The sequence below is a fragment of the Oreochromis aureus genome, linkage group 3 (assembly GCF_013358895.1).
Source record: "Oreochromis aureus strain Israel breed Guangdong linkage group 3, ZZ_aureus, whole genome shotgun sequence".
In the NCBI taxonomy this organism is placed as follows: Eukaryota; Metazoa; Chordata; class Actinopteri; order Cichliformes; family Cichlidae; genus Oreochromis; species Oreochromis aureus.
In genome coordinates this window covers 82,304,377-82,317,184 of record NC_052944.1, presented here as the reverse complement: position 1 = coordinate 82,317,184, position 12,808 = coordinate 82,304,377, and the positions used below count along the sequence as shown (strand labels likewise).

Genomic DNA, 12,808 nt, shown 5'->3' with positions numbered 1-12,808 from the left:
CTGTGCTGACGGACGTGGGTTACTGACCTGGTAGCCTGGCTGCCCCTGGGTGGGTCCGGGATGGGCGTGAGGTTCTGGGGGCGTTCCGTCTCTGGGCTGGGGCCCTGGCCGGACCTCAGGGGCCTGGGTCCTGGTTGGTGTGTTGCCGGAGTTGTGGGCGGGTGGGTGTATGGGGGCCCAGTCCTGGCGCAGGGTGCCGCCGGTGCATCGAGCCACCTGGGGGGCTCTTCAACTGGTGGGGGAGGTTGTCACATCTTGCAGGAGCTTTCCTCTCTTCGGGAACTCTCTCTGCAGGAGGGGGAGATACAGGAGAGGTGGAGGAAGATCTCAGCCTGGGCGTCTATTGTCTTGTGTAGTCTGGAAGATGAGTGGATGATGGGGTGGGTGTAGTTTTCTCTGTGGTGGGGTCGGGTGGACTGTCCCGGGCTCTGTGGGGCCGGGCGGCGCTGCTGCACTGGGCCCCGGTCCGGATGGGCCTGGGCCCCCCTTTCCCTGGCGGGTTGCAGAGTATGGGGGTGCCTACTGGGGTCAGCGGGGGAGCTGGCCCCAGGGAGGGGTCACTTGCCCCTCCCTTCCTTCCCTCCCCATCTCCAGCTGCTTCCCCCTTCTCGCTCCACCACAGTCACATTCCACATGCAGGGCCTTGGGGTAGGGGTGTGTCACCAGGGTGCAGGGGAGGCATCCCCCCCCTCTGTCCCCTTCTGGCTGCCTCTGCCTCAATTTTATCCCACAACTTAGACATTCACATTACTCACACTCTCATTACACATACATATAGGATCTTGGGGGTGGGCACGCCACCCAGAATCCAAATTACCATCAGGGTGTACAACCTCACCCCTGGCGTCATTGCCCACCTCTCAATCTTAAATACACGTAGACATTGAGGGCTAGCAGGAGGGGCTATGAGCTTACCTGCTGCTCTGGCAGGTAGCTCCATGCCCTCCTGGGTTTTAAATGCACCTTAGAACACACATACATCAACACTACATGTGAGCAGGTGGAGGGAGGTTTGGAGTCTTCACACACCCCCGTTCTCTGCGGCCTGCTGGAGCGGGGGGGCTAGGAGGAGGAGTTGGCCGTCCGACTGGGGTCTGGAATGTGGGGCCTCCCTGCTGCTGTGGAGTCGGGCGGTCTGCTTCTCCCACCGCAGGGAAAAGGGTATACCACCTGGGTCTGGGTACAGTTTCCCCTCCAGGGGCAAGGGTACCCAGACCCGGTTCTTAGAGTACGCTTGGGGAGAGTGATTGTGTGTACAGCGTCTCTTTATGTCTGTCTCCGCGTTGGTTGAGTGTGGAATAATTGCCTATGAGAGCATGAGGGTGGGAATGGATGTTTGTATCTGTGTGTGCCTGTATGTCTGTGTGTATATGTCAGGTTGGGTATCAGACGCCACCTCTCTGGGGACATCTCAGGCCCTCCAAGGTTTGAGGCCTATCTCCCCCACCACTTCCCCTGCCGGTGGTGGACGCCCTCAGACATCGGTGCGTTGGTGGTTCTCTGTGTCGGGGTGGGCGCCCAGGTACACACCGCTCACTCCTTGGCGGCTGCTTATCGGGGCCTGGAGCCTGGGGCTCGCTCGGGCCACCGGAGGCGGGTGCCCTCGGCCTCTCGGCCCGGGGCTCGGTCACTCAGGCACAGCTGGCTGCCGGCGGAGCTCACGGGCACGTCACTGCAACCCCCCCTGGCTTCTGCTCCGCGGCTGCTGAGTGACCCCTCATCTGGGACTCTCCTCAGCTCTTTCTGGGATAGCATGGCTGCCCTCTGTTGGTCTTCCTTGGTCTCTTGTGTTCTGGGGGCCTCTGGATGTCTAGAGTTTTGATCTCCTCGATACCTGCGTCATGCCCTGGAGGACGGGCAGTGGCCCCCACAGCCTCTAGCAGATCATTACATGAAGGAACCTTTAAAAAAACAAAAAACAAAAAAACAAACAAAAAAAAACAAGCGTGTCCATGCTCACAGGTGTACACACGGGTGCTCACACACACAAACTACACCCTTTTTGGCTCTTACCTCAAAGCACACTGTGCGCTGTCGATCTTACGTGCTGCACAATAATGTCTAACATTTAGTATTTACTGTCATATTCCCATAGATCATTGTGATGTTGTTTATTACTCTCGTTTTCTTCTGCTTGCTTTCTCTTTCTTTCTCAACAGGTGATCCAGATGATCGATATATGTATTTTTTGTCTGCTTATTCTGTTGGTTTTGGTTTTTGCCCTTTTCCCCGTCCTCTTCCCTGCTGTTTTCTTTCCCTCTTTCTTTCTCCCTTTCTTTCCCCAGTTAAGTCTGTCCCGTATTCAGCAAGTGAAAATAAAATAAACAATAAAAGGTGAATCAAATGGACCATTACGGCAAGGCTGGGATGGTCAATTTGGTAAAGTAAATCCGTTGGGCATCTTTCTTCGCCTTTAGACAATAATTCTGATGGCAAAAGAACCAAACGGGACAGGTTAAAAAAAAAAAAAAAGAAAAAAAGAAAAGATGATTTAACTACTTTTAGGAGCATTTTACTCTGATGTGAGCGCTCTGTAAAACGCCCTCGCAAGTTAAAACCACAGCATCTGTGTGTGGTTCTCTTATATAAAAACACCCCATCAGACACAGTATTTTCCTCAGCACTTCACAACTGGCGCAAGGTATAGCGTTTTAACTTTTTATTTTTTCAGATCCCAAACGCAGCGGTGTGAGGTGGTTAGCACACAGTTTGGACATGTAGAAAACATTGTTTGTTTGGAACACATCAGCAGAGAGGTAGAATTCATAGCTGTTCATAAGAGTTTAATTTAATCAAACCTTATTTTACGGATCTAAGTGGTTCCTCATCACTAGCCAATTCACCATTTTATTTAAATATCTGAATTTTCGGAATGAGGATTGTTGGGAAATCAGTTTTACCCCGGTTCTTTTTATTCCTCGGGCCTTCAGAGATGGCACCGGACCCAGTAGTTATTTTTACAAACTCTTTATTCATCTTCATTTAAGCATGCACTTCTAGAAGGGAAGACGAGGCCGGTGTCCCTCTGAAACAATCTTCACCTCTTTGTTAGTTCCAGGCAGCTTTATAGGAGCGACCCCATCATAAAACCCCCCACAATGTGCTGCAAACTCTGTGTCTGTGTCTATGTGCACGAGCACGTGAGTGCCTGTGTGTGCGCATACCCGTATGTCTATGTGAGTGCACGTGAATGACTGTGTACGCGTACCTGTGTATATGTCTGTGCACATGAGTGAATGTGCATGTCAGTGTGAGTGAATGTGCATGTAGGTGTGGGTGCGTCATAACAGTCAAAGCACTGTTTGTGTGTGTCTCTGTATACGTGACTTCCTGGGGGTCATAAAAGTAATCTCCTCACCCAGGTTAAACCAAATTCCTCTACACAACATAGAAAACAGAGTTAACATATTACAAACACTGAGACCCCCACTCTGCATCCACTGGGCCATTGGCCTCTTGTTGTCTTACATTTACAGATAAGGTGGAGAGTCTCCGGCAACCCTACTTCTAAGTTATGGCAATTATGAGTTTTTATTAAAGGTACAACCATCAGCAACCCCCAACTGTAGCTTCCTGTCTCCTTTTATGACAGCAGACCCTCAGTGTCAATAAATTCCTTTCCCTCTAAACAATTACACACACTCTCAAACCTACAGCTAAGCCAAACTAAAACACAGACCAATCCTTCCTTATTACTGTGATCTAAACAAATTTAACACATTACATTCTAATAATTATTTTCTTGTACTCACAGGATCCAAGCGGGACACAGACGCTGCTAGTTTTAACGCACCAGAATGCAAATATAAATAAAAGCCTGACTATCCTGAGAGCCCAGCCACAGCGACAACTTCCTTTCACACGAATGCCTGGATGTGCATTGAGCCGACTTTGCTACCCGCACACAGCGTTTCTGACAGTCGGGCGTTGCTTATACAATAGAGAAAAGCAACAATACAGCGTGTTTCTCTGCTCCAAGACATCTGCGGGCCTCTCACACGGTAAGCATGTCTGTTATACCCAGTGCATAAATGTCTGTATGTCAGTGCTGATTATTCAAACCTTTTGTTGCTTTTGTTCACTCCAAGTTTGACAAAACCTGCAGATATCCAGAGTTAACTCACTAACAATGTGGAACAGTCTCAGTGTATTTAGCTGCTTTTCCCTAAACACAACCAACTTAGAGAAACTGTCACGGTTCTGGGTCCGTCGGACCCAGTATTTTGAGTTTATTATGTTTTGGTTTACTTTTGCATCATGGATTATTCTTTATGTTTCTCTGGTACTTTGTGTTTCAGTTATCTTGGGGTTTTGGATTGTTTTCTCATTCTCTTGTGGTGGTGATGATGATGGTGATTATTATTATTATTATTATTATTATTATTATTAGAGTTTCATGTTTCTGTTATCCATGTTTTAGGAATTGTGGTTTCACTTATAGTTCAGTTCCGTGTGTCATGTTCTGTCTCTCTGTGTTGAGTCCGTGTCTCGGAGTAGTGATTCATGTTTCCTGTTTTATTGTGAAAGGCTTTGTCTTAGGTTAGTGTGTCTGGCTTCGCTCCCCCGTCTCGTTAGCCCTGATCTCTCCCAGCTGTGTCTCCCTTCTGTTGCCCATTCCCTCATTACTCCCCTGTGTATTTTAGCTCTGTGTTTTCCTCAACCCAGTGTCGCGTCGTACCCTCGACTTGCTGTGTGTTCATTAGTTCCAGCCCTCCTGCACCTCTGTTTTGAGTTTTGTTTGTTGTGAAGTTTGGTCTAGCAATAAAGCTGCGTTTTCAGTTTAAATCTCGTCTCCGAAGAGTCCTGCACTTTGGGTCCACCACTCCTGCCTGCCTGCCACACAGTCCACCATGACAGAAACGCTTGTAGTCCTCACGTTGGTCATTTGAACGCTGAAGGAGATTTGTTTCATAGACACCTTATACTAGTGTTTCCTGCACTTAATCTATCACTACTATGTTCTATTTAAATCCAGATTCCTTTTATAGTTTGCAGTTTCTTTACTAACACATTTGTAGATGAGTTTATTGCTGAACGACACAGTTAGCAGTCTCACTCACTCTCTAGGTTTTTGAAGTTTTGTGTGTAATGGTGTTGTCTATCAATTGATAAAGATCACTCCATCGGTTTATTTCTTAAGAAATTAAGCATCTTTATTAAGCTCTTATTTATACATGTCTACAGAATAATAGACACCATTTTAATCTGCATTTTAATCTCCCAACCTTTCAGGTTGTTATGAACGACTTATATTTCTAACATTTTGTGATATAAAAGTGAACCATTCATTTTTTTATTTTCTGTTTGACGGAAGGACTTAAGACACAAGTTATTTAAACATTTCTAAATGACAGTGTGATGGCCATGGTACTTTATGTAAGCTAAATATGTTTATATCAAGGATAATGTTTATCAATGTAAAATTGCAAAGAACCTTTGAATAGATTATAACATTTTGTAAACAGATACCTCAGAACCTGTACTGTCAGCCCTATGTATGTATGTAAGGTAAAACTTTCCACAGTACTTCCACTTAAGTAACCAAACACATAAAGTCACCCTTACCAATAATCCACTGCTCCTTGAAGAAAGTAGCACAAACAGACAACTGACTCAGCAATGATAAGTAGAGATACTCGAGGCCGATACTCAAGCAGAAGAAAATTAAAAGTTGTTGTTTTTGTGGCTTGAAAAATTAAAGAAAGTACGTTTAACAATTCAACAAGACCCACACATTCAACACATGTACATTCAAATTTTGGAACAGGCTCAACATTGCTGTTTGTTCAATAGTTTTTATCCGTTCGAAAAAGTCATTTTACAGCTTTAATGTTTCCAGCTGATAAGGAAAATGAGTGCATTTCAAATGTGCGTCCAAAGGCTTTAAACATCCGCTTTGTCTGTAACGACAGTATCAAACTACAGAGCATTTTTACTAAAATTAAACATTTTCAGATGAAAATTTGGCTGCTTTTTTCTTTTTTTCACTGTAATACCCCCCTCAATGCCATTTTTAGGATATTCTTGGTGATCCCATTTTTTTCATATTTATGTCCATAATCACAAATGACCATGAGAGCCAGGAGAATTAATTCAACTAGACAATCAAAAGATGTCCTTAAATGCTCTTTAAATGGCAGAACAAACAAACAAACAGTTAATCGCTTACTTGAGATGAAATCTGCTCAGCTACTTTGAAAACAGCTTCTAACTGGTTCCTCCTTTAACAGGATGACTGCTCAGGGCTAAGGCCATCATGCAGTCCAGCAACCTTTATGGTTCTGCTTTGATTCACCAGGAACTATTAGGGAAACCTTTCAGTGCCTCCTGTGAAAGACACGGGGATAGATACAAACATTTATTAACATGTTCCACAGTCAGGACCAGCAAGAAAGAGTAATACTAACCTGCATCAAGTCTTCTAGGTGCACTTGCATACAGTTTCTGAAGGAACTCAGCTGGTAGGTTGTTATAAATATTTTGGAGAACTAAGCACAGATCTTCTGTGGATGTAGGCTTCCTCACATCCTTCTCTCTCTTCATGTAATCCTGGACAAACTTGATGATGTGCTCTGTGGGGGCTGTACAATCACTTCCAATATTTCTTGTTCTTCTTTACACTGAAGATAGTTCTTAACGACTGTTCTTACCTGCAGAAAAAAATGTTGGTGCAAGAAGAACAGAGAACAAAATATGAGCTCAAGAATCTATATTGACTAATCAAAGTGAGCTTAAGGTTCTGTATAATTAGTGTTTATTAGTGATGTCCTTTGTTGTATTGCAGCCCTTAGCATTAAGTTTTACTTTTCCAACTTTGTTTTATTGATTTCAACAATGACATACAAAGTTAGCAACAGCAAAGTCAATCTTGATTTCAGAACAGTTGTATGTCCATTATACCCTCCAACCCCCCTAACCCGAATTCTCCTCCTACTAGGTCCACACTAGACAAGACACTGCAGAGAACCAGTCTCTGCCCACAAAAACACCCCCCAAAAACAAAAACAACAACAAAAAACAACAACAAAAACAAAAAACATCTCAAGACCCATACACATAACAAGCATAACCCCCCAAAAACAACACCCCCCCCGCAAGAAAAAACCCCCAAAAAACTTATAACTTATACAATGTAGCTTCGCTCAGTTCACTTCAGACTCAGGATGTAAAGTGATGGTGTCCACCAGCAAGAGAAATGATTTCCAGATTTTGTTAAATGCCCTAATAGAACCTTTTAGATAGAATCTAAGTTTTTCCAACTTTAAGTTAAAGAGTACATCCCTCACCCAATGATCATGAGTTGGGGGGTGGGGAAGCTTCCACTTCAACAGAATAAGCCTCCGAACTAGTAAAGTGGTAAAGGCTAGGGCCTGTTTGAGGGGGCCAGATGAGTTCAAGTTGGAAGGAATGCCAAAAATTGCAGAGAGTGGGTTAGGAGGGACAGTCTGGCCATACACTTGGCTAAGTGTGTCGAATATATTCCTCCAAAATGCACTCAGTTTCGAACAAGGCCAAAACATGTGGACATGGTTGGCAGGCGATAGTCCGCATCTGCTACAGGCATCACTAATGGTTGGATAGATTTTAGATAATTTTGCGTTTGTATAGTGTACTTTATAGACCACCTTGCACTGAACCAAAGCATGACGAGCACAAATTGAGGACGAGTGAATCAATTTCAAAGCAGAATCCCACTGCTGTTCTGGCAGGGTTGTCTGTAGCTCTTCCTCCCATCTCAGCTTAATATGAGAAATGGATTTGGGGACCAAAGGATCTAGTATTTTATACAAGGCTCATATCAGTCTGTTTTGATGAGGGTTCGTCTGCAGGATGATATCCAGATTTGTTTCTGGAGGCCGTTTGGGAAAGTGAGGGAACTGCGTTTTTACAAAATCTCTAGCCTGAAGATAACGAAAAAAGTTGGAAGTAGGCAGGTCGTATTTAGAGGATTAAGTTTTCCTTCAGTGCAGTTCAGTGATTGATGGAGGGAATTTTATTGTAGTCACAGAGATCCTTAACAGGGAGCAGGAAAAGAGTTACACTGGATCACAACAATAAATTCTAAGAAAACAATATGTATTTAATTTTATCCAATCAAAACCATCTTTATTTATAAAGCACTTTAAAATACCCAGCACAGGACCAATAGAATAAAAGAAAATGTTAAAAAACAAAAAAGATCAAAATTAAAACAGCCCTATATTTAAAACAAGATAAAACAGCATATAATCAAATAATAAACAAACAAACAAACAAACAGAAGGCCTGTCTTATCTCTAAAGGCAGATTGTTCCACAGTTTTGGTGCTACTACAGCACAAGCACAATCTCCTCTAAATTTATGCTCAGTTCTGATTACATTAAGGGACAGACATCAGCTGGCATCTAAATACAAATTTAGGGCGACCAAAAACCATCACCTCAGTCTTTTAACAGTATTTTGTCTCTATCTTCAGATTTTACAGGCTTACATATAAACACGCAGTTACTGTTACTGTCCCTCTATTTAGAAAGGCAGAGGCGTCACGGTGAAATTATTTTACATGTAGTTGTTTTTTTCCTGTGTAATAATAACACATTGAAAAATGTGTCGCTATCAACACATTTTTCAAAAAAAATGCCTCTCTGTGCAAAATGGGTTTAAAAACATGAACAGCTGTGGGATACTGTTTGTCCGTGATTTGAACAGGGGGAACAAATCGTGGCAGGATCAGCCTGATATTATTTGTATCCCACTGTAACTTTAGTGTATAAAGAGCTAACATCTCCAAAATGTCAGGAGTAGTTAGTCATTAAATAAACTGTTTGTGAACTAAAAATCAAGATTGTGGGATCCTGTTTGTCTGTGATTTGGAGAGCCCAGCGCTCCCAACGAAGGAAAGACCAATTCTGCTGAGGAGACCTACCTCAGCACTTGTGCAGGTGAAACCAAAGGGCAGACATGCTTCACCCTATTTTCTAGTCTTTGGCTTAGAATGAAGTTGGTTTGGAAACATATTCAGCTCTGCTTCATCTCCTGCTTTGCGTTTGTGTAGGCACCCCATGATAGCAGTGTCCAAGCGTTGTTGGGTTCTTTTTTTCCCTTTTCATGCCGCACCCCCCTCCAATGGCTCTGCGCCCCCCCTAGGGGGCGGGCTCCACACTTTGGGAAGGTCTGTGCTAAAGAATAGAAAACATTATTTCCCATCAGACCATGAGCAACATTCAGGCATGTAACACAGTAACACTTTTATTTTTTACATATTCAGCAGAGAGAGTTAGCTGTGTGCGCTACTAAAAAAAAAGGCTGTTCTAATTCTCAGCATCGCTCCTCTCTTTCCCTGAGTCCTTAGCAATTCTCCGTCTCACGATGACGTTTTCCTCGAGGCCAAGGAAAGAGTTTAGGGAAAGGAGTAGTGATGTGCGAATCATGAACGAATCGTTCAATACTCGAGAATCACTTTACTGACTCATGAATCATGATTCACAAGCCCATCTGACTCACTGACTCATCTCTGTTGCTGTTAGCAGCAATATCTAGCTTATAATTAAAATTGTGGAGAAAAACACAACATCCAGTATCTTAACAAAAACATTTCTGCTCTGAACTGGAAGAAAAACCCCTGAGTAGAAGCTCACATCAAGACAATAGCTCCTCGGTTCACAGTAGCATCACTCTGCTAACATGCTAACAGCACATTTGAGCTACTCACCCCCTCCCTTCCTGTGCTGAATCGTAAGCGTAAGCGAATCACACAGGACTCAGCACTCGCTCACCCCCTCCCTCCTGCTTTTTCTTCTTCTTGGTTGGAAAACCAATGTTAAGGCGCATTACCACCCCCTGGCTCACAGCTCAGTGGACATTTAGATGAGAAAATATATATTTTACACATTTAAGGAAATTACTAATAAAATAAAAATAAACAAAGTAAATGTTTATTAAGAAATTTTGATATGAAATTGTTTAATTTTAGAAATGTTTTTGCTCTTTTTTGCTCTATAAAATAGTTGTTTTCTTTTAGAATCACTCATCTTAGCAGTAGGATTTACATGAAAAGAGAAACAAAATAAGTTTGAGTGAAAATGTACATTTTTTGCACTTTCTGGTCAACTGACTCAGTAAATCAAATGACTCAAAAAATCCGATTCGCTTTGGTGAGTGACTCAATAAAACTCGATTCAGTAAAAAGAATCAAATTTACCATCACTAGAAAGGAGATTGGCGCTAATTTTGAAATAACACCCCCACGTGGTTACGTTGTGCAGCTGAGTCACGTGACCGCACAGCCACAAATCACAGCAGAGCCGGGGAAAGGGGGCGGGGCGAAGTGTGTGTGCAGGAGAGGAGTCGAGCAGAGAGAGCTGCTTTTTCATGAAACGGGAGTAAAGTAGTTAACTTACAGGAACATATACCACTACGTTTGGATCGATATCTGCATCGATCTGCACACCCTTGTCTCCTGGATCCTAGTTGAGTTCAGCGTGAACCACGTGGGTCTCTGCACCCTGATCTGTTTCCTGTTTGGAAAGACTTCCAGCTTCATCACGGAGTTTCTCTCGGTTTGTGGGCTCATCTAAAGGTAAGCATCGATCTAACTTTAATGTGGGTTCAGTTTATGTTGAGTTTATCTCTGTTGAGAATAACAGATTGCTTGGTATTAATTGGAGTTAGTTAGTAAGTAAGAATACATACAGAAAAATAGTCTTTGAACATGAACAAAAGGGTGCAGGGCAGGAGAGCCAGAACAGAACAGCCAACCCCCACCCCCAGGACAGGAAGCCACAGTTACAAGCCTGGGGGACAGACCACGTGTCTTTCGCGCGTTGCATGCCGCAAGCATTCGCAGCACCGAAAAACGTTCATTCTCCGGTTCCAATAAATTCTTGCTTTTTCTTTGCCCCCCAAAAAAGTAATGTACAAAACGAAGGAGAACAATGTCGGACCGTACAAAGACAGACTCGACGAAAAGCTGCCTATCTTGGCCAGGTCTCCCTTGAAAAAGAGGTTTTTAATCTCAATGGGATCGTCCTGGTTAAATAAAGGTTAATAAATAAATAAAAAAAAAGGTACGAGGAAAAAAATCAGAGTGAAGGGGTTAGACCCTTACGAGCACACAGAGTGGACAAAAAATGTCAGAGTCCTGCCCACTTTCATCACGATCATATTTATAATTATATGGTTCAGGGCTCGCAAAATCGCTAGCCCGACGTCCCGGGGCTAGCGAATTTTCCAGTCGGGCTACCAAAATCTATCTCAGCCCTGCCTGTCGGGCTATCATAGGAAGGGAAAATATATGTCAATGCTTTTGCATTCTTTCGAAAATGTAGCTGAGTAATTATGTCATTGGCATCGATGAGCCACTGTCAATATGTGACATATTGAAATCGCGTTTGAATTTGCGCTTGTTTTTTGCTTTCACTTTTCGATCACACGAACTGTGTATCCACAGGTTTCTGTAAAAGCGTACGTAGGCTGCCATGACAGACCACTGCTTCCGTTGTCCGGTTTTATACTTCCGGTTACTCAAAGCCGGAGCCAGCGTTCAGTCGTTGCTAGCAACAAAATGAGTTACTTTGTGCTGTAATAAGTGGCTTTACCTTTTCGAGGCTGGCACAATAATTCAAGAAAACTGAAAAACGCATTAGAAACATTTTGCCTTGAGCATCAACAATTTAGAAAGGCCTGTCCGTGCCCACCGCCCTACGCACTGCACTCTATGCCGCGGAAGGAGGATCGGAAACTAGCGTGGCTGGCAGCTTTAAGACTCAAACACCCTCCAAAGAGAGTTTATGTTTGCTCCTTTCATTTTATCGACAAAAAGCCCACAGAGCTACACCCCGACCCGGAGCTTTATCTGGGCTATGACCGACCCCCACCAAAGAAAAGAAGAAAGCTCACTCGGACCACTTTGAGTGTGACAGCTTCCAGTGATACGAACAATACAGAATCTGTACCCGGTAAGTGAAAGTGTAAATGTGGTGTGCCACCGTTTCGGATTTTAATCACGCAATTCTTTACTTTTACTAAATAATAGCCTATGGTGAATGGCGTTAGTATCAGCACTAGCTGGTTATTAGCAGCAAAGTCTCAATTTTAACGAAAGTTTACACCCGTGGTTAGTAATTAACACCAGCCGCATGCTGCCAAAACTACATATGGCTTCATTTAATTGTCCCAGAGAGATTAGCCCCAAGGGCTGTAAAAGTCTTAGGTTTGTGTTTTCTCAGGTTTGTGTTTTCTCAGGTTTGTGTTTTCTCAGGTTTGTGTTTATAAAGAACTTGTTTTTTCAAGTAAAAACTCAAGAAACTCATGTCAAAAACTGAAAACTCAAGTAAAAACATTAAAGGCAACCTTTGCAAAAATACCAACATTTGTGACTTTTCTTTTTTTTTAGAATGAAAAATAAAATCTAATCACAGTAATTGAATAAAATTGTGACTAATTTTTAGGGGACTTAGGAACATTTTATGTTGACATTTGTGTGAAAGAATGTAGAATGAGAAATGTCACTCAAAAATATAATAAGCTAAGTGACACTTTACAGTTTCTCTTATGCTAACAGTTTGAGTGTACATCTGATCATATTTTTGTCTTATTCAGACTCCACAGTGTTACGTTCAGTGGAATTAGACCAGGCCAGCATCTCCACACAACCCCCTGAGCCACATCTGCACTCAGTCCACACACAGTGGGAGGATCCTTCGCAACAAGACCATCAATACTGCAACAGGTCTTGCAGAAAAGATGTGCAGGATAAGATGACTCAGTGTGATGAAGTTGCATATTTCATTCTTCAAAATGATGCAGGCGCTTTGCTGTACACTGGGAT

General features: G+C 43.2%; 1 protein-coding gene, 1 long non-coding RNA gene and 1 pseudogene across 2 annotated transcripts in view; all 3 read left to right on the top strand.

Moving 5' to 3' along the window:
• The window catches only part of LOC120438316, an 88,648-nt pseudogene that overhangs the window by 51,249 nt on the left and 24,591 nt on the right, over positions 1-12,808 (top strand).
• The window catches only part of LOC120438339, a 25,501-nt gene continuing 23,171 nt past the window's right edge, over positions 10,479-12,808 (top strand). Inside the window, exon 1 of the long non-coding RNA XR_005611808.1 lies at positions 10,479-10,558. This is a non-coding gene — a long non-coding RNA (uncharacterized LOC120438339). The remainder of the gene's footprint in view (positions 10,559-12,808) is intronic.
• Positions 11,576-12,808, top strand: part of LOC120438307 — a 2,226-nt gene continuing 993 nt past the window's right edge. Inside the window, exons 1-2 of the mRNA XM_039608721.1 lie at positions 11,576-11,936; positions 12,580-12,808. The exon at positions 12,580-12,808 is cut by the window's right edge and continues 993 nt beyond it. Of these exons, the coding sequence (XP_039464655.1) occupies positions 11,696-11,936; positions 12,580-12,808 (470 nt within the window). The 5' untranslated portion in view covers positions 11,576-11,695. The remainder of the gene's footprint in view (positions 11,937-12,579) is intronic.